Source organism: Ovis aries, chromosome 11 (genome assembly GCF_016772045.2).
Source record: "Ovis aries strain OAR_USU_Benz2616 breed Rambouillet chromosome 11, ARS-UI_Ramb_v3.0, whole genome shotgun sequence".
Classification (NCBI taxonomy): Eukaryota; Metazoa; Chordata; class Mammalia; order Artiodactyla; family Bovidae; genus Ovis; species Ovis aries.
In genome coordinates, this window is record NC_056064.1 from 34996508 (window position 1) to 35017314 (window position 20807).

The following is a 20807-nucleotide window of genomic DNA, read 5'->3' on the forward strand; positions in this document are numbered from 1 at the left end:
AGCAGGAGAGAGGGCTGGTCCGTCCGGAATGAATAGTCAACAAACACCTTCTGAGTGTCTGCGGAAGCCTGGGTCCCTTCCTTTCAGCAGCGCCCGGAGGCGGGGACGCGGAAACAGGCTCCGGGGTGACACGACTTGCCCAGGTCAGCCTGGCCAGGAAGTAGTCAAAGCGGGATGTGATCTCGACCCCACCAGGGGGCGGGCGCACTTTGACGCCCGCAGCACCCACTTTTCCGCTCCCCGGGCCGCAGCTGGGCGGGCCTGGGGTACCCACGGTTTCTGGGCACTGCAGCCTGCGCACCCGGGGCGGGCCCGGGAGTGGGCTGGGCTGGTTTCCTGACCGGCAGCGGGAAGGACCCGCCCGAGCCCCGAGGGGCGGGGCCTGACGGGTTTCCCGGTGAGGGGCGGGCTTGATAGTCTGTGGGAGGAGCCGCGCCCCGAGCCAATGGAGGGTGAGGCTTGAGTTTGACGGGCAGGCCCCGGATTGCGTTTGATAGGCAGGGGCCGGGCCCGGAGACTGGAGGGCCAATGGGTTCGCGGGGCGGGGCCTACGTCGGCGCAGTCCGGCTGGGGCCCTGCCGCACTGCCCAGTCTGGCCCCGCCGCCTGCCGCGGACACGTCCCTGTTGCCGCCCTGCCCGCCGCCCGGGCCGTCCGCCTGCCTGTAGCCATGAGCGCACTCCGCCCGGGCCGAGCCCGCCACCCCCTGGACTAGTTCTGCCGCCGCCCGGACCCGCCCGCACCATGGAGTCTACTGCCCCGAGCCCGCCCGCCGGCGTGCCCACGTCCAAAGGTAGGAACGCCCGGGCTGCGGACCCGACCTCTGCGCGGTCTCCTGGCCGGGCCCGCACCCGGGCAGCTTCCCGGCCTGGAACCCCTCCCTGATCGGTCTCGGGCCCAGCCCGAACTCTGGCGAAGGTTTCGTTCTGATCACCCCACACCGGGTCAGAAACCTTGCTTGGACCTCCCCATTTGGGCCTTAACTGCAGCATGGGCAGGAATGAACACTCCCAGTCTGGGTCCCTCAGTTGGGTCCCAGGTGGGATTCACTCCCATCTTGCACCCAGCCGCGCTCCACTCCTGCGTCCCAGGGCTGTATGCTGGCTGGGGTTTAACTGCCCTTCTGGGGATCTCTCTGTAAACGCCTCCTCCCATGTGGGTGTCCTGGCTACAGTCCAGCTCAGATCTCCCCTACCTCTCCCCCAAGGCTCTCCATCCTAGTAGGCCCCACCATGGCCCCATTCCTGGCCGTCCTTCAGCCCTGTCTCGGTGAGGGGGAACCTCTCTTGGCCTCCCATCACACCTTACTGCATGGCCTCTCCACTGGCTCTGCTCATCTGGACTTGCAGGCTTCTCTCTGCACCAGGGGAGCTCACCTCCTCTTGTGCAGGGTTGATTGCTACCAGGTCTGTCCCCGCTGTCTGTGGGTCCAGGGCCAACTGCCGGGCGGTTGCTGGCTATGCAATGGTCTTGCTTTTGTCTTCTCCAAGCAGCCGGCCTTCTTGGAAATTTTTGTGAGGTGGCGGCTGCGGCAGCAGGATTTGTCATGCAGAGGGGGAGGACGAGACTTGGAGGGTGAGAGGGGGATTTTTTTTTTTTTTGGCAGGAAAAGGAAAGGATGTTTTTGGCATGTCAGAGTCTCAGAGGGCTGGACTTTGTGAGAGATTTCCAAACCGGACGCATCAGTAATGAATGGGCTGCCCCCGCCTCCCTAACCTGCTGCTTCACGCCAGCAGCAAGAGTGTCCTTATCACACCTACCTTCCGTGGACTTCAGGCGTAGGATGTGAGATAGTGAATACTAAAGAGTTCTAGGCAATTGTGGGTGATGATGATGAGAAGCCTTAGCAGACAGTCTGACTGTGTTACTGTTACCATTTTTCTTGCTGGAAAGGCCCCAGCCATGTGGGATCCAGGCCTTGCCTCTCCTGGATTGTAGCTGCAGAGTGAGGAGGAGAAAGGTAACAGCTGGCCCTTAGGGACCCTAATCAGGGGTTACCCCTGCCTCTCTGGGTGGGGCCGGGGTGGTAGCTGGAGCGCTTGTGGGGTCACAGGGCGGGTGCGGGTCCTCCTTCCCTGCTGCTGCTCCTGGTGGCTGCAGTGGCTGTGGACCCGAGCCCAGCAGGCCAGGTGGAGGGTAATTAAGTCTTAACCTAAGTGGGAGGCTGGGTCCCTGACTGCTGCCTAGCTACTGTGAGTACACGGCAGGGACTTGCACCGCGCCGACCTCGTGGAGCTTGGGAACCGGGAAATCAGACATTTCTCTTCCCCAGCTCCAGGTTTAGGCCTAGCCTGGCCAGGCTGTGAGACCTCAGGCAGGTCCATCAACCACTCTGGGCCACAGGGTTTTCGTGGGCAGAAAGAAGAGATTCAAAGCAGTGTTTGTTTTTGAAGTCCCTTTCTGCTCCTCATCAAAATAAAAATTAAAGTTGCAAGGTTTGGAAGGGAGAGTAGTCAGGCGTATGAAGGAATAAAGCACTTTGGGGCAACACTCATATGCTGTGTGACTTGAGCCCTGGTATTGTCTTCTCTGAGCCTCTCAGCAGAGAGAGGGCCAGGATGAGTTTCCAGTTTCTGGGTCTGGATAACAGATGATGTTGAGTGGGTTGGATGGAGGGTCAGGGGTCTACTCAAGGCCCAGGGACACCCTTAACCTCTTTGGGGTTTGTGGCAACACGTGGCAGGGAAGCCACAATGCCTTCCCCCGAAAATCCCAAACTTTTCCCATGTGCCATGCATTCACCCATGTATGGTTCACAGCCTCATTCACAGACAAGAAAGCTGAGGCTCAGAGGTTTTCAGTGCCTTGCCTGAGGTCACACAGCTGTGGCAGATGGAGGCGGGGTTCTAGTACTCAGTGCCCAGTGCTCCCCTGTGTCCCTTTTCTGTGCTGGGTGCTTGGGCTGAGCTGGTGGGACACTTCCCCTTCCCCCATCACACCTCTGTCCAGAAGCATCTCCTTGAGTCCATGCCTGACCTGGAGGATGGCCTGAGCCAGAGATGGTGCCTTATGTGTGCATAACCCTTTACAGCTGGCACACTTCATGCTCACTGCAGTGAGGCCCATTTGACAGGTGACAAAACTGAGGTCAGACAGGAGGAGTGGCTCGACCTAGCCCCTCCCATAGTGATGTCCTCCTTCACGCCTTCTTGAGGAATTTGGACCAAGCAGGGTGTGGTTGGCACCTGACCTTAGGGAACTTTACCTCTGAGCTTCCTGCCCTGCAGGGGTGCCCTGCCCTGCCTTCCCTGCCCCTGGCCTGGGGAGTTTCCAAGAGTGCATGAGGCCCCAGGCCCCATAGCCCTGATATTTTCCCAGGCCCCCTTGCCCACAGGCCATCTCTGCCCGGGGTCAGAGGCTGAAAGCAGCCAGGGTCAGAGGGCATAGCACAGTCTGGGTCTGCTGCTTCCAGCCACATTTGTCCTTGGGGTGCCCCCAGCTGCACTGTGAGTGCTGACCCCATGGGCACTTCCTGGTTGATCCTCCTGCTGCCCCCTGGGCACACTGAGGCTGCAGGCGCACAGTGTCCTGGCCTTTCCTGCCATGTGGCTGCCCTCCCCTACCCGTCCTGTCCCTGGCTCTTGGAAAGATTGGAAGGTGGCATCTTGGGGACTTTCCCCACCCCTGGCATGACGCACAGGAAACTGTCTATCAGCCAGCCTGTGGCTCAGGGCCTGAAGGGAGCAAAGTTCTCAGCCACTTGTGCGGGGAGAGGGCCGGGGCAGCGGGAGGCTTCCGGCGGGTGAGTCAGCGGGCACTGGGCACTGACTCACTCTTGGGGCATGCCAGCCTGCCGGCTGCAGCTTAAAGGGCCAATGCCTGGCTGCTGGTGGGTGGGAGAGGGGCTGAGTCCCCACCTCATGGGCCGGCCTCTGGTCCTGGGCTGGGCGTGGAGGCAGCCCCCTCCCTGGACCTGGTACGGGGTGGCTCCAGACCCCTGCTCCTGGCCCCTCGCCCATCCCCCCAGGAACTTCCTCTTGCTCATGGAGCTGGAGCAGGTGGTGGTGACTGTTTGCCGCCTTCGGCCCAGGGGCTCCTCCTGCTCAGATGTGCAGCTGGGGGCTCCAGGCTGCAGAGGAGCAGAGGTGCCTTGAACTCCCACAGAGATGAAGACTCTGGTCAGATCCCAGCCCAACCCCTCCACTGTAATGTTGGACGTCCACTGCCCGCTGTAATGCTTTCAGTCCTCTGGCATTGCCCAGCTCTCAGATGCAAGGCCTCAGCTTCTTCACCTGCAGAATGGGTATGGGAGCCCTGCATGCTGGCAGCTGTGAGGATGTGTGTAGACAGCCTCATCCCCCTCGCTAGTACCAGGTACAGGGACAGCAGAGACTGCCCTCTGTCTACGAGGAACCTCAGTGAGACAGGAAGGGGGGCAGAGCCTGGGCTCAGGGGTGGATGGGCCTGTGTTCAAATTCTGACTCGCTCCATTGCTTCCCAGCTTCCTCAAGTGCCCTCTCTGACCCTTAGTCTCCTCTTCTGCAAAGTGAGAGTAACCAACCCCCCATCTCAGAGTGGTGGTAAAGGTGGGAGATAGTGTTTGTCAAACAAATGTCATCTGTTATTTTCTCGTTGTTATGGTGGTGGCAGTTGTTCGTTGGTGGATGAACAAACAGAACAGGGACCTTGATGGTGGACTTTAAGCCCTATGACACGACTCTGGCTGCAGCTGGCACCTGCCAGGCTCTGGTCCCCACACTGGAGCCGGGAGCTTCATGGCCTTTTGGGCCCTCCTGGGGAGGGCTCGTGGGGAGCAGAGAGAATGGGATGGTTGCCTCCCCCACAGTGTGGGGCATGTGGGGCCAGGAGTCAGGAGAGTGGGAACCTCCTAGGCCAGCTGCTCAGTGGGCAGAGCCCCTTCAGGGCCAGGCAGGGCACTTGTTGTGGGTATGCAGGGTTGGGTGAGGACTGTCTTGACCAGGGAGCACCCTGGCTGGAGAAAAGGAGGCGGTGGGGGAGTGATTCTGAAGGTCCAGCTTCAAGGTTTGCCACGGAGCTGATGGGGAGCAGCCGGGAGGCAGGGCCTTGGTGGCCGTGGGGAACGTTGCCAGTGTCTTGGGAGGGGTCACTGTTGGGCTGCAGGGGAAGAACAACACACAGAGAGCCCCATGCCAGCTGGATGAGGGAGGCGGGCTGGGCCTGCCCGGAGCTCAGCTCTGCACGCTGGGGCTCATCGCCTCTAGGGACTGTACCTGCTTCCCCTTGGCGGTGCCTCTTGGAGGTGCTCACAGCATTGCCCACGTGAGTCAGGCTGCTTGCCCAGATGCTTCTGTGGTTGCTTCCCCCTCAGTGGCTCTGGGGACCCCTGCCCCCCAGAAAGGGTCACCAGACTCACCCTGATGGGGACAGGTACCTGTCACCCTCTCCCTGTCCTGAGGACCCCTCTCTAGGGTGTCACTGCAGGCTGAACTGGCAACCCAGGGGTTGTCCTGGCTTCTCTGGGAGGCTGTGTCCAGTCCCCCTTCCCCACCTGGTGCCCCTCCAGGCAACCCTGAACTGTCCTCCTGTCGTGTGGGGCCTGGGCCTGCAGCCGCTGCTGATGCCTCCCAGCAGGTGGGCATCCATTCCTTTTATGTGTTTTAATTGCACGTATATCGCAGACAGCACAAGGTTATATAGAATGTACCTCTGCATTTTAAGGAATAAAGAAAAGCGAATTCTGTACTCCTGACACCCAGCTAAAAAATATCTCACATTTCTGTGCCCCTAAAGCCCTTCAGTGTTGCCTCTTTCTGATAACTGTCCTGACTTTTGTGCTCATCATTTCTGTATTGTTGTTTTAAATCGAGCCCTAAGGTCCATGTGGTGTATTTAAGTTCACTGACTTGCAGGAGTCCTGGGCCAGCATCAACACTGTGGTCTGTGGGGCCAGCGCTGGTGTGTGGTGGGGGTGGGGAGAGGCTGGAACTGGCCGGCAGTGAGGAACTGCCCCATGGGGGTGATACTGGGGCCTCCGTTGAGGGTCAGCGTGTTAACATTTGGAAGCACTGAGTGTGTCTCAGCGTCTGTAGCTGTTATTGCCTCAAGTGAATCTCAAGTTCCCAGTGGTACAGTGTTCCATCTGGGCAGCTGTACCACCAGCCCTGACTTTCATTGACTGCATCATTGTATAGCTTCCAGGGTTTGTCTTAAGATTTTCGCAAGATTTTCACAAGCGAATGGTCCAAGGGGACGAGTGAAGGGCCTCGGGTGTCAGCAGAGGTGTTTGGGCACCATCAGGGAGTGTAAAGGGATGCACTTCGAGCCCAGTGCCTGGGGACCAGCAGCAGAGGCTCAGTCCTGACCAAAGGCCCTGACCCAGGCAGCCCTGGGCCCACTGGTGAGCATGTGCCCCGATGGCACAGCCCACAGCCCCAGAGCTGGGTCTCCACTTGCTCCACACTTGCCTTGGCTCTTGTGCAACCCTGTCACCAAAAGCAAGGCTCTCTGCGACAAGTTCAAATCCCACCTTTGTGCCTTACAGGCTGGGTGGTCCTGGGTAAGTCCCTCCCCTTTCTCTGAGCCTCAGTATCCTCATTCATACAGTGGGGATGAACAAAAGCACCTGCCTGTTCAGTAGTCAGATACAGCACTTAGAGCAGCTCCCAGCCTGCATTGAGCTACGTCCCCACTTCTGTACCTCCAGCCCAGGCCTGCTCAGGACCTGACTGGGCACCTGGAGCCTGCCCCTAGCACAGGGGTGTGCCAGCTGCCCAGCCATGACCTCAGTGTGGAGTGATTTCATCCCATTTTTACAGACAAGGCAACATGGCTGGTTGTCGGAGGTGGGGGCCTCACTCTTAACGCCCTCTTGTCTATGATAGCAGCAGCCTGCCACTCAGACGCAGGCCTTTCCTGTCTCCTCTAGGCGCCACGATGCCCCTGGAGGAGAAGCTCGCTTCACCTCACTTAGGGAAACCAGGGCTCTCCACTCCAAGGAGCCTCCACAGCCAGGCCCACATCTGCCACAGTGCCCCCAGTGCTGAGCCCACAGGGAGCACCAGGCTGGGCCGGGGCCACTCAGCCCAGCAGCCCTGCCCACCCCCCAGCCCACCACCCCACAGTGGTTGGCCACATGCTGGCTTCCTAAGCCCCGGGACCCCACCTCCCTTGTGCCCCCACCTCCTGCGGCCCTACTCATCTGCAGAGTCCATGGGAGGACCCCAAGCCATCCAGCTCACAGCCTCCGTCGCCTCATCACTGAGCAGGCAGGCCCTGAGGCCAGGTCTGAAGACATTCGGCAACTTGGGGTGCTACTGGCATCTGCGGGGTAGAGGTGCCGCCCCACAAGCCAGGATGCCCCAGCCCAGGACGCCCAGCCTGGGGAGACAGGCCTACAGATGAAGGGGGCCTGGGGGCCCTCTGAGGAGAGGCTGCAGGTGTCTGCCCACCCATCCCAGGCAGATGCTGGAGCCCCTCCCAGAGGTGGATGGTTCACCCTGCTCTAAGTACAGCTGGGCCTGGGTCTTGTCTCCCCAGGGGCACTGATGCTCCTGCCCGTCACTGGACAGCCGTGCCAGCCCCACCACTGCTGGGCCCAAGCTCAGGGGCCCAGGTGGGTTCACAGAGAGGTGCTGAGGCTATACAGTAGGGTGTGCTGGAGGCTTGGTCCAAACCCAGTCCAAAGCCAGAGGTGGCTTCAAGAGGGTGTGCACACTGTGGCAAGGGGTGCAGGTCTTGGGCGGGAGGCTGGAGGAGGCACTGGACTGCAGGAGAGGCGTGTGGTCACTATTTCTGCTCCGGGTGGTCTAGTTCCAAGCACTGGCTGCCCAGTGCTTGCGATGCCCATTCTTCAGCACCAACTGAAGGCTGGGCACCGGGCCACATTCTCAGCTGGCCAAGAGGTGGGGACATGACTGCTTGGAGAGGTGACCCCTCGTTGGTCCCCAGGAGGTGTGGGCTGAGGAGGCGTTGCCTTGGGGCTCAGGCCCATCCAGCTCCTTGGGGAGGGGAGCGGGCTTCCTGGGGCCCTTGATGTTGGCAAACTTCAAACAGCAAAGGAACAAACTGTGCAGGTGTGGAGAGAATGAGCCTGGCCAGAGCTGGCCCTGCCTGTGCCTCAGGGAGTCCTGTCCAGGGGTCTGGGCCTACTCCCGGGAAGGTTGGACCCTGCTGGTCCCCTCTCACCTCATGCCCCAGCTGGAGCTGGGGACAGGGCTCCTCCCAGATGGGGAATCTGAGGCCCAGAGGCGTGAAGCCTTCCTGGGGCAGTGGGCAGGGGTGAGATGAGGCCTTGGGTCCAGCTTCAGGACTGAGTCTGCCCTGCCTTGACCCCTGTAGGCCTGCTGGGCTTATCTCCCCCGCCAGCCCCCACCTCCTCCGCACCCCCCACCAGCCGGGAGTGAGTTGGGGTGAAGTGCTGATGGCGTCAGGTGTGACTGTGGATCCTCATGCTTCTCCACCTGGGCCCTTTCTGGGGCAGCTGAGGTTGAGAGAGGCCAGGGTGCCTGCACACAGAGGGCCTGCACACAGGGGGCCTGCACATGGGCGCCTGCACACACGGGGCCTACACACGGGCGCCTGCACACACGGGGCCTACACACGGGCGCCTGCACACACAGGGCCTGCACACAGGGGGCCTGCACACACAGGGCCTGCACACAGGGGGCCTGCACATGGGGCTTGTACACGGGGCCTGCACACACAGGGCCTGCACACATGGGGCCTGCACACATGGGGCCTGCACACATGGGGCCTGCACACAGGGGCCTGCACATGGGGCTTGTACACGGGTGCCTGCACACACAGGGCCTGCACACAGGGGGTCTTCACACAGGGGGCCTGCACACGGGCGCCTGCACACAGAGGGCCTGCACACGGGGCTTGTACACGGGGCCTGCACACACAGGGCCTGCACACAGGGGGCCTGCACACATGGGGCCTGCACACGTGGGGCCTGCACATGGGGCTTGTACACGGGTGCCTGCACACACAGGGCCTGCACACAGGGGGTCTGCACACAGGGGGTCTGCACACAGGGGGCCTGCACACGGGTGCCTGCACACACGGGGCCTGCACACGCAGGGCCTGCACACGCGGGGCCTGCACACAGAGGGCCTGCACATGGGGCTTGTACATGGGTGCCTGCACACACAGGGCCTGCACACAGAGGGCCTGCACATGGGTGCCTGCACACAGGGGGCCTGCACATGGGGCTTGTACACGGGTGCCTCCACACACAGGGACTGCACACAGGGGGTCTGCACACAGGGGGCCTGCACACGTGGGGCCTGCACAGAGGGGGCCTGCACATGGGCGCCTGCACACAGGGGGCCTGCACATGGGGCTTGTACACGGGTGGCTGCACACACAGGGCCTGCACACAGAGGGCCTGCACACGGGCACCTGCACCCAGGGGGCCTGCACACGTGGAGCCTGCACACACAGGGCCTGCACACAGGGGGCCTGCACATGGGCGCTTGCACACAGGGTCCTGGCCCATGTGGGTAAGGCCTGTCAGACAAAGCCCCACTTGCTGGGTGGCTTCAATACTGGACTTCCTGTCTGGTGGCTGGAGCCCATCTAGGTGTCACAGAGCTGGTCCTGCTGTGGCCGCAGATGGTCATCTTCCTCCTGGATGCATGTCTTGTCTCTATGTCCAAGCTTCTCCTTTTTAAGGAGCCTGTTGTGTTGTATCAGGGCTCCACTTTGTGACCTCACTGTGACCTGGTCATTTCTGTAAATCCAAGTAGGATCATGCTCAGAGGTACTGGGTGTTGGGACTTCAGCTTTCACTCTTAAGGCCTGGGAGCGCAGGGGCCTCATGAGGGCTGGGGAGCAGGCGCATCTTCCTTGGGGGTGCTGTCTTTTCTCAGATGACCGTGGAGTGACTATTTCAGGATGACCGGCGGGGCTTGGACCCTCTAGCCTGGGCTGGACATGTCCTGTGGGTGCCCGGAGGCCTTGGGGTCCCATCCTGGCACTGACCACAGTGGCCCTTGGCATCTGTGTCAGTGCCGGGCCCTTGGGGCCTGTCCCTCTCTGTCCCTGGGGATGTTGGTTGACCAGTGATTGACTGCACGCTCCCTTCTCTCCCTTTTAGGAAAGTCCAGGAGGAAAAAGGATTTACGAATCTCCTGCATGTCCAAGCCGCCGGCGCCCAGCCCCACGTGAGTTGGCCTCTGGTGCTTCCTGGAAGGCCTCCTGCAGGGGCCACTGTGGGGGCCAGGCCGCCTGTGCGGGCGGCATCTTCTCCAAGCAGCTGCGGGGGCTGTGTGCCTCACATGTCCTCTCGGAGCTCTCCTTGCCTTTCTGAGGGCATGTCCATGTGACAGGCCATGTGCTGCCCCGCAGATGCTTGGTGACTGTGGGGGAGGGCGGGGACCCCCTTGAGAGGGCAGAGCTCTCTGGGGCTCACACCTCCGCTCTCCCCTGCAGGCTCCCCCGGAACCTGGACTCCCGGGCTTTCATCACCATTGGAGACAGGGTAGGTGTCAATAGACCCTGGGAGGTGTCTGTGGGTGGAGACAGAGCTGGGCTGTGGAGGGGGGCTGGCTCCCCGACGCTGACCAGGTGGCCCATCTGGTGGCTACCTCCTGGGCCCTGGGGAGCTAGAGTCACGGTGCTCAGTGTGCAGATCCCTGGCTCTGCCCAAAGGGCCTGCATTTCACTGGCACCTCCCGACGCCAGTGGTTCCCCTGGGAGGCCGTGTGCTGCCCACAGGACATGCTGACGAGTCTTGTTCATCTGCCTGCTTGCTTCCTCTGGCAGCAGGTCAAGAGGGAGGGTGGGCGACCAGGGCCCCGCTGCTCCCTGGGAGACAAGGCCTTTCTTTTGTCCTGTCTGTGTCCTCAGAGCCTGAAACAGGGACTTACACACTGTAGGTGATGAATAAGTGAGTCTGGCCACCTAAGAGGGTGGGGCGAGAGGAAAAGGGCATCTCTTTAGGGCCCAGCACCGCTGAGAGTGTTTCCCAGGCTGATGTGCTGACACCCTGTAGTAGCCTTCTGATGTGGGTGCTGTGCCTGTTTTAGAGAAGGTGAGGGGAGGCTCAGAGAGGTTACATGACTTACCCCAGGACACACAGCAGAAGTGGCTGGTGCAAGACTTGAGCACAGGTGACTGGCTGGTGATTCTCTTTCTGCTGCCCCAGCATCTCCACTGGTGCCTGACTTGGCCCTTCTGAACCCTCTCTCCTTTCTGTCCCCTAAGAACTTTGAGGTGGAGGCGGATGACCTGGTGACCATTTCAGAGCTGGGCCGAGGTGCCTATGGGGTGGTGGAGAAGGTGCGGCATGCCCAGAGTGGCACCATCATGGCCGTGAAGGTGAGCAGTGTCCCCGACCCAGGGCCATCAGAGCCGGGGGCACCTGGGGCTGCACCCCTGCGGCCCGGGCTCTAACCGCAGCCCCTCCCCCCGCAGCGCATCCGAGCCACCGTGAACTCTCAGGAGCAGAAGCGCCTGCTCATGGACCTGGATGTCAACATGCGCACAGTGGACTGTTTCTATACCGTCACCTTCTACGGGGCCCTCTTTAGAGAGGTGAGGAGACACAGCCAGCCTCCCCTCTGGCAGGGAGCCCAGGAGCTCGGGCTTACCCCAGGGGATGCTGCACCCAGCCTTCTCAGAAGGCTGTCCTGGATGGGGTGTGGGGGTGGGGACAGTATGTTGCCGGTGAAGGGACCCATCGGCCAGGGTCAGAGCTGGGATGAGCCGTGGAAGTAGGAGTCTGATGGGGGACAGCCAGTGTGACAGTCGGGGAAGGCTGCCGCGTGGACCCAGCAGTGTAGGCGAGCCTTGTCGGGGAGGGGCTGGGAGGTCAGAGAACCCCTGAGGGCTGAGGGGTGGAGGTGTGTCAGGGGCTGGCTGGCTCCATGGGGAGGATGCTGGGCCAGGTAGCCCTGGGCAGATGTGGCTGAACTATGGCTATCTACCTGCAGGGAGATGTGTGGATCTGCATGGAGCTCATGGACACGTCCCTGGACAAGTTCTATCGGAAGGTGCTAGACAAGGGCATGACGATTCCAGAAGACATTCTTGGGGAGATCGCTGTGTCTGTAAGTGGGGTTGGGGGGGTCCCAATGGTAGTGTTTTGGGCAGAGCTGGGCCCCCCGTGTGGCCTCCAGCTGTGGCCCTGCAGCTGGGCAGTTGCCCTTGGAAGCCCCAGGTGCCCCCACCCTGGACCAGAGCCTGCTCAGGAGACCCCAGGGCCCTGGAGCCACACCGATTTGGCAGAACCAGGATCTCTGGGCCTTCCTGTGCAGTTCCTGAGTTTTGAGGCCACAGAAGAGAACTTAGTGTTCACAGCTTCCTTATCCTGAAGATGCTTGGAGGCAGCTCGCAGAGGCATGTGGTCAGGGGAGAAAACCACGGGTCTTGAGCTTGCATGTCCTAGGGCAGGCGGCTCCCTGGGCATGAGCACCCAACAGCCAAAGCAGAAGGGGAATGGGGTCTGTGTACCTGTGGTCCTCATCCCTGACCGCAGCTGTGAACATGTAAACATACCCCCCCCGCCCAGGGCGTTGAGTCAGGATCTTTGGGGTGATTCCTGTGGGGAGTGGCTCTGAGCATGTAGCCCAGTGACTGCTGGTAGGGGAGGGGGCGGTGGATGCAAGCCCGCTGCAGAAGGGCCAGATTCTACCCAGGAGTCTGGTGGAGGGAGGGACAGCATTCTGGGGGTTCATAAGTCAGACTCGCCAGGGTCTTGGTCACATCACCTGAGACCCTGGCCCATTCAGAGCAGTGCAGGAACCAGGTGTATCAGTATCAGGGTGGCCAGGACATTACAGCAAAGGCTGGGATGTGGGCGGGAGCCTCAGGTGGTGAGGGGCTGGGTGTGACCTGGGAGAGGGCGACAGACCGCCCTGGCTGGGGAGCCTTCTGGCTCTGTCACTGTTGATGGACCTGTCTCTCTCCACCTCTCATCCCAAACACCAGATCGTGAGGGCCCTGGAACATCTGCACAGCAAGCTGTCCGTGATCCATAGAGGTCAGTGCCTGGACTGGCTGGGGAGGAGGGGCCTGGCCTCACGTACACGTCCCCATGGTCCTGCCGGGACCAGTGCCAAGGCTCTGGGAGGCGACAGGCCGCAATGTGCCCGCTGGGTCCAGGCCGCTGTCCACTCCTCTCAGCCATTTCTGTCAGCCCCCAGGCCCAGTCCCAGTTTTGTTCCCTGGTGCTCAGAGCACGGACAGGGTTGATCTTCATCCTGGGAAGGCCAGCCCATCTTGTCTTGACGTATTGTTTACGTGTTGAGGAGTGTGCAGGTGGGATGTGTACTGCTGCACGAATCCGATCATCGTTTATACTGGGTCACGCCCACCCTCCCCTCCCTTTCTTGCCCTGTGACGCCCCAGTCCCCGACTCCACTGATTTTCTCATGGGGGTTGGTTTTGCTTGTTCTCAGCCTCCCAGTTGGGCCAATGATTCTGAGACTCAGTGGGGCTGTGTGTGTCCTGCCTGTCCCCTCCCTCTGTGTTCTGAGGGGTCTGCTTTTCCACACAGAGTTCACTGGGCTAAGCCCCTTTGACCACTGAGTGGTCCCCAGGTCACTGCTATTGGCAGGTTTTCGTGGCCCCTTTGGGCGTCTCTCTGAGCCCCTGCAGATGTCCTTGTAAAAGGCAGGAGGGATGCACATGTCTCCCGTGCGTGTGCTTGCTGGACGGCCCCGCTGTGCCCCCTAGCTCACTCTGTGCCCACTCCATGTCCAGCTTGAGTCCTGGGGCTCTGGGATTTCCCACAGACCTGCCTCCCGTGTTTGAGCTGTTGCCTTGTGCTTCCTGGCCAAGACTGCCGACCCCTCAAGGTGGATATTGGGTGGTTTACAGTGCTCATACTGTTAGTGATGGGTTCCCTGCATTTGGGTGGACCCCAGAGCCAGAGGTTGCACTGGTAAGTGGAGGCTGAGTCCCAACTGTGAAGCTGCAAAGACACGGTCCTGGGGGAAGCCCTGGAGCTAACTTCTCTCCCCACCTGTGGCTGGAGGCTGGGGCTCCTGACTGTGTGGCTACCAGCTCTGACCTGGGCAGTGGGGGCCAACAACCAGTAGCTGAAAGGCGTGTCCTACTTCTGGCAGATGTGAAGCCATCCAATGTCCTTATCAACAAGGAGGGCCACGTGAAGATGTGTGACTTTGGGATCAGTGGTTACTTGGTGGATTCTGTGGCTAAGACAATGGATGCTGGCTGCAAACCCTACATGGCCGTAAGTGGGGTGCCCAGGTCATGCCCAGAGGAAACAGCCAGGCTCAGGCACCTTAGCTGTGTCCTGCTCCATCAGGAATGAGGCCTCCCCAGACCCCGAATTTCCTTCTAGAGGGAGTCTCCTGCTCAGCCCTCTCCACCCCTTTCTGACTGGCCCCACCGTGTCCATTTGGATGATAGGTTTCACCTCAGCGGGGTGGCTGGTGGGGCCTGTGGGAGTTGCTGATACCCCAAGGTGAGACCCCCAGGTGTGGCAGCTGTGTGGCAAGACTTAGGCTTCCACCTCGAGACCCCGGCCCTCACCAGCCTCAGCTTCCACACTTGCTCTGGGGGAGGTAGGATGGGTGAGCACTGGCCCCTACGTTTTGTGGGGGGCAACCAGACCCAGCTGAGGGGGCCTGGGTGACCCTGCTCTGGCTCCTCTTCCAGCCCGAGAGAATCAACCCAGAGCTGAACCAGAAAGGCTACAATGTCAAGTCTGATGTCTGGAGCCTCGGCATCACCATGGTACGTCCTGGGGCACCCTTGCTGGTCGGGTGGAGCACAGGTGGGGGCTGTGCCAGGTCTGTGAGCTTCTGGGGGCCAGATAGTCTAGCCTGGACAGAAGGGTTGGTTGGCTTCACGATGTGAGAAGAGACAGTGCCATCAAAGATTATGGGGTCCTTAGCAGAGTGTCCGCAGGTGCCTCACGCCCTCCCTGGGTTAGGGCAGCGTTATGCCGCTCTCGTCTGTGACCACTTGCCTGTTGGACTTCCTCAGGGCTCGTGCTCACTGAGAATGCACAGCCAGCCCAAGACCAACTGGCTCCTTGTGCACGAGGGCTTCACGACAGTGGCGAGGCTCAGCCTTGCCCTGCTCGTTCTTGCTGCTTCTCCACGTTTACTCCCACAGATAATGCTGTAGTATGTGTCTCTGTGCCCAGAGGCTGCTTATGTTTTCATTTTTTGAGCTCTTTTAGAAAAAATTACCAGGAGAGGAATGACTAGGTCCAAGGTTTGGACACTTCTCTGTTTTTGTTCTTGAGCTCTGGTGGCCACTGCATCCTTCTCTGCAGCCCAGGCAGGGTCCTCACTCCTGTGTGCCGGAGTCAGTGGAAACTATAGGAAAAAAAGGAGGCTGTCTTTGCCCTATGAAAATCCAGGGTCATAGCCGTTCCCGCCACACTGTGTCACCTCCATCTGTGGGCCTGTTTGTGTCTTGGCTGGAAAGGAGCCTGGGGCCTGATGAGAAGGTCCTTTCTGAGCACAACTAGTGACCTGTTTTGGTGTGTCTGCTTGAGACGAGGTCTCTCCTGTTTATTACGGTGATCGCTTGTCAGGGTAGTGGACTTGAATTTTCATGTCAGTGGTGATCGCTTCTCAGGGAAGTGGACTTGAATTTTCATGTCAGTAGTCAAAACTGGAAGCAGAGGTTGTGGTGAGACAGCCATTCTTTGCTACAGATGGCTCCTGCAGGCGAGGCGCGGGGCACAGGGGGATCTGGGTCTGGTGGAAGCGGTGAGGCCGTGGCAGCCCTGTGTCCAGGGAGTCGGAGAGAAACAGTGACAGCATCCGAGTGGAAAGGCTTCCTGGAGGCGGAAGCGTTGGACATGGGCTTACAGGTGTTGGTGGCTGGGTGGTGGGGGCTTTGTGGAGGAGGAAGGGCTGCGGACTTCATTTCCTAATGGGGCCTGGTGGATTGCTGCACAGTCCAGGAGATGAACCTCTTAGTCTAACATTCCTCCTGAAGCTCATGAAAATCATTTCATTTCCTGCTTGCCTTTTCGCTAATAACAACAGCCCACATAAACGGCAGCAGAAGCTAAGGTGTTGCTGAGACATTAGGGAGGAGGGAGTGGTCTGTGGGGAACTTCGAAGCTGATCACTCTTCTCAGGCTCTTTGGTGACAGTGGCCTTATCGGGAGCACCCCAGGCTGCCAGCCCTCTGATTTTTCCAGGTTAACTGGAACCTGGGTTTTAATGCAAAACCTTCTGAATTCAGATTGTTTGAAAACCCGATAGCCAAGCCAGTCAAAACCCAGGGTTGAATGTGTATCATGAGCTACAGTCTTTGCTGGCTGGGACAGAACCAACTCCTCTGTCCCCTTGGCTTTCATCTTTGGACTGATGTCACCTGTCAGCCCCTTGACCTGCCTCACAGCCCAGCTCTGGATGCTGGACCAGGACAGGCAGGATCTTTGAAGGCTTTGCTTCCGTGTGCAGAGCGTGGGTGTCTCTGACCCAGGGGTGCTATCTCCACTGCAGATCGAGATGGCCATTCTGCGATTTCCTTACGAGTCCTGGGGGACCCCCTTCCAGCAGCTGAAGCAGGTGGTAGAAGAGCCGTCCCCCCAGCTCCCAGCTGACCGTTTCTCCCCTGACTTTGTGGACTTCACTGCGCAGTGGTGAGTCTCAGCCCTGCTCAGACCTGAGGGCCTCCCTGAGCCCAGTCAGTGCCCCTCCCTGCCCCGGCCAGATCCCGTCCTCCCTGGGCCCGGTCTCCTTTTTGAGCAGACAAACCCCAATAACAGCATCAAAATAGAAGGCAGAAATAGTTAGAGTATAAGGATAATTTGACAAGCTATGGTCCTGGGAGGAGTTTTTAATACGGTTCCTCTAGAAACGGACAGATCACATAGATCAAAAAAGAAAATGAAGAGTATATGGAGGATTTAAATACACAGTAAATTTGCTTTTGTTGATGTGTAGAATTTTGTATCACATTAAAGAATGCCCACAAGATCCTTGTAAAGATTAATTATGTTTGAGATTACAGAGGAAATAAGGGAAAAGGCAGGAGGCAGAGTCTTATAGGCCACATTCTCTGACTGGAATTAGATGGAACAGGAAATACATAACTATGGAGAAAAAAAGCTACAAGGAAATTAAAAGTAAATTCTTCTAGTATACTCTTGGGTTATAAGAGAGATCTAAAACATACAATCATAAAGTAGTGAGAAGTGAAGACTTGAGAATCTAACATACCAACAGCTATGTGCTGTGGCCGGAGAGACGCTCAAGGGAGAATTCACAGCCTTTCTTTCGTTCACTGGAAAAGAAGAAAGTCTTAAAACAGGTGCGCCTGGCAGGCAGGATCATTCTCTCCCAGGACCCATGGTAAGGAGCTTCCTCTCTCGATTAAGGACACCAAGCATATGATGGTTAGTGGTAGCATGTTAGTGTTGGGATCGTTGGAAATCTCCTAGGTCACTATTGGTCCAGTCTCTCTGGTGGGCACCACGGATCCCACTCTGCCCTTGGAAGCCCCCAGGACAGTTCAGCCCTTTCTTTCCTGAGCCTCGGGAGCATGTGTGTCCCCTTGCTGCTTGGGCAGGGCCAAGCCCAGCCTGACTTGACTGGCCTGGATGGGCTGGATTCGCTTCCCTGCCATCCTGGCCCCAGCCTACCCTGTTCTCTCCTAGCCTGAGAAAGAACCCCGCGGAACGCATGAGCTACCTGGAGCTGATGGTGAGTGCGGGTGGGGCTCTCTGGGAGAGGGCTGCCTCTATGCACAGCGGTGGGCAGCTCCTCCGGCTTGCCTCTGCATTCATGATTCTTCGAGGGACTTTGTCGCTCATTCTCTCATTCACTGTGTCCTCCGGCTCCCTCTTTCACCCTTCATGCCAGGCCCTTGGAGTGGGGCAGAGGGCCAGCAGGGCAGGTGGGCCATTTTACTTGGAGGTGTCGGGAGGTTTTGCAGGGGAAGTGGGCCTCGAAGGATGAATGAGGGTCTTCTCTCTGATGGAGAGGGCACTCCACGTGGAAGGCCCATTGTGGGCAGAGTCCTGGAGTGTGCAGGCAAGAGTGAGTTGAGGGTGGTAGTGAGAGAGCTGGGGAGGAAGCCTGAACACTGTCTACCTGGAGGGCCTCCAAGGGCAGAGGTGCTGGAAGGGTCAGGGTGCGGGTTAGGACTAGGGGTTGGCTGGTTGCCCCTCCAAGGTGACTGCCTTCTGTACCCTCAGGAGCACCCTTTCTTCACCTCGCACAAAACCAAGAAGACTGACATCGCTGCCTTCGTGAAGGAGATCCTGGGAGAGGACTCGTAGGGGCAGGGTTTGGACCTGCTCCAACCCTCTGTTGGGGCAGTGCTTGCCCACACCCATAAGCTACTGCCGCCCTGGCCTTGGGCACCCAAGAGGAATCCAGGGGGCTGCTCCTGCCTGACAGGCAAGGTCCCAAGTGCCAAAGAACCAGACCATCGGGGACCCCCAGTGCCTCTGCCCGTGCTGCTCCAAGGACCCCAAGACTCTGGACTTGGAGGGCCCTGATGCCCCTCACAGAGAAGGCAACCCTGCCTTGTGCAGGCCACTGCCTTGGCCCAGCCCTGGATGCCACCCAAGTTGTATATTTTTTTATCTCTGAATGGACTGAATGGACTTTGCACACTTGGCCTAGGCTGGCCACACCTCTGTCCCGGCATTGGTTGGGGGACCCAGCATGGGGATGAGCCACGTGAATTCCCTGGAGCCCCCACAAGGCAGGTGCCAGAGCCGCCGAGGCCTTCACCCCAGCACTGGCAGACGGGACGCTAAGGGCACTGGGGTCACCTTGCCCTTGCCTGCCGCCTCTAGGGGTGTTGTTTCACCTTTATTTTTTTAATTTATCTTCCTGATTTTTTCTTTCGCTTTGTGGGTTTGGCTGGTTTTTCTTGCATGGTTTGGAGCCGATCACTTTTCTGTCACCTGCTAGGGGACCAGCAGGCTAAGACCTGCCCTGTCTGCTCAGGCTGGGGTCTTGGGAGATGGGCCTAAGGTCTCCGCTCAGAGAGGTGCTAGGGGAACCATTCAGCTCATTCTCCTTGGTGACTGGCTCGACAGGGGCTGTGGATTTGCTTTTGGTATTGTTTAAAAATATATATATATATATTTTTTTTTTTGAAGAAAGGACTGCCTGTCCAGGGTCCTGTCCCTGATGGGTTGGGGCAGTTGGCTGATTGCTGTTTTAATTAAAAAAAAAAAAAAGTGGGGCAAAAGGTTGTATGACTGTGTGTCAGAGCTGTGAGCCCTCCCGCTGTGCAGTGGTGGCTGGTGGCTCTGAGGGACAGGGACAGGCAGCATGGTCAGGGGGGCCTCCGGCCTTCCAGGGCTGTGTACTTCCACATGTGAGGAGGACACAAGGCTGCCTCCAGACTGTGACGAGGCTGCAGGCCCTTGCTGGACGCTGGACAGAGCACAGACTTAGGCCTAGTCCCCTGGGGGCATTGACAAGTGCATTGTCAGGCACTGCACCGGGGCTGGGTGGCCACCTCACCGAGGGTAATTTCATTATTCCCAGCTCACAGATGAGTCCAGAGCCACACAGCTCAGGATTGGAGAACTAGGCTCTGGGACAGAGGGAGTGGGGCAGCTGGAGGATGGCCCCCTTGGCAGGGTTCTCTGTGATTCTTGAGGCCTGGGCTGAAACCCTCTTCCTTTAGACTGAAGTAGAAGGGAATTTATTTGCTCACATAAGTGTGCCTGGCTTCAGGCCCCGTGGGATCCAGGAACCAGGTTAATGTCCTGTGGAACTTAAATCCACCTTACTTGTTTTCTTTATCTCAGTTTTATACTCCCCACTTGGGGCCATGTCAGGACTCAGGTAGCTGCTGCCAGCTTAGCAAAGTGGTCCAGAACTGCTGAAGCCCCAGGACTGGCTCTTCTCAGCTGGGAAGGGTCATAGGCTCATCCTCATGCCTATCTTGGGCAGCAAGGATCCTGCTCAGGAGAGTTTTCTGGCCTGCACTCCAAGATCTGAGAGCAGGGCCTAGCTGGCCCTCTAGGGGAAAGGGCATGTTCCCACAGGAGACACAGATCCTCCTGGGGTCCCTCTTTCCTCTGCCTCTATCCACCAGTCCTCCCATCCTCAGCCAGAGGCGGAGTGTGACTTTAATGCCCAGGTTGGCCTCAGCCTGGGACAGCCTCTATGGGTAGTCCTGCTGGGTGCAGCATTTAACAGCCTCAAGCTCCATCTGGGCGGGGAGGCCGTTCTCACCTGAGGGGGTCTTTGTGACTGTACCCTGTGCCTGAAACGCCCCTTCCCACCTTCTGTGGGTCTCTGCTTACCAGCTCCTGACTCCTGTGACTTCCCCAGGGAGGCCAGCTTGCACATGGCCCCATCGATGTACTAGTCTGGGCTAGTTAGACCCGCCACTATCGTGTGCTCAGTGCCGGAAGCTGCGGAGCGGGGAGCGCCCCACCTGTGATCAGTGGAAACACTAATGAATGAACACGTGAGAAAGGCCTGAGGGCGTGGTCCGGCAGGTGCGCCCGTGGATACCTGCATAGACTGATCGGCCAGCGTGCGAATGTGCCTCCGTGCGCGTGCCCGCGCCTACCCCACTGCCCAACAAGCGCGCGTGCACAAACGCACGCACGCACGCACGCGTGTCTCCAGCGCGCGCGCAGGTCCAGCCGACCGGAGCCCCGGGCACAGCCCGGGGTGCTCCTCCCTCCGCAGCCACCAGGCGGCGCGGCACAGTCCCCAGCTTCTACCCCTCGGCCCCGGCGCGCCCAAGCGCCCGTCCTCCACGCGGAGGCCCGGAGGAGTGCCTCCTGTTCTGGGATCACGGCGCTCTTGTTCAGTCGTTCAGTCGTGCCCGACCTTTGGCGACCCCATGGACTGCAGCGCGCCAGGCTCCCCTGTCCTCCACTGCGCTCTACAGCTGGTAAATCATCTGCAGTGTCCAAAGGACTTTGCCATTTACAAAGCCCAGAGCTGTTCACAAAACACA

General features: G+C 59.2%; 1 protein-coding gene across 1 annotated transcript; it reads left to right on the forward strand.

Annotated features, from left to right (window-relative positions):
- The first annotated feature begins 589 nt into the window (after window positions 1-589).
- MAP2K3 (mitogen-activated protein kinase kinase 3) lies at window positions 590-19073 on the forward strand. The gene is made up of 12 exons (XM_027974747.3): window positions 590-792; window positions 10021-10087; window positions 10356-10404; window positions 11130-11243; window positions 11340-11459; window positions 11858-11974; window positions 12855-12906; window positions 13994-14121; window positions 14550-14627; window positions 16364-16503; window positions 17521-17566; window positions 18061-19073. The coding sequence occupies exons 1-12, from the start codon at window positions 744-746 to the stop codon at window positions 18142-18144; spliced, it is 1044 nt and encodes a 347-aa protein (XP_027830548.1). The 5' UTR covers window positions 590-743; the 3' UTR covers window positions 18145-19073.
- The last annotated feature ends 1734 nt before the right edge of the window (window positions 19074-20807 follow it).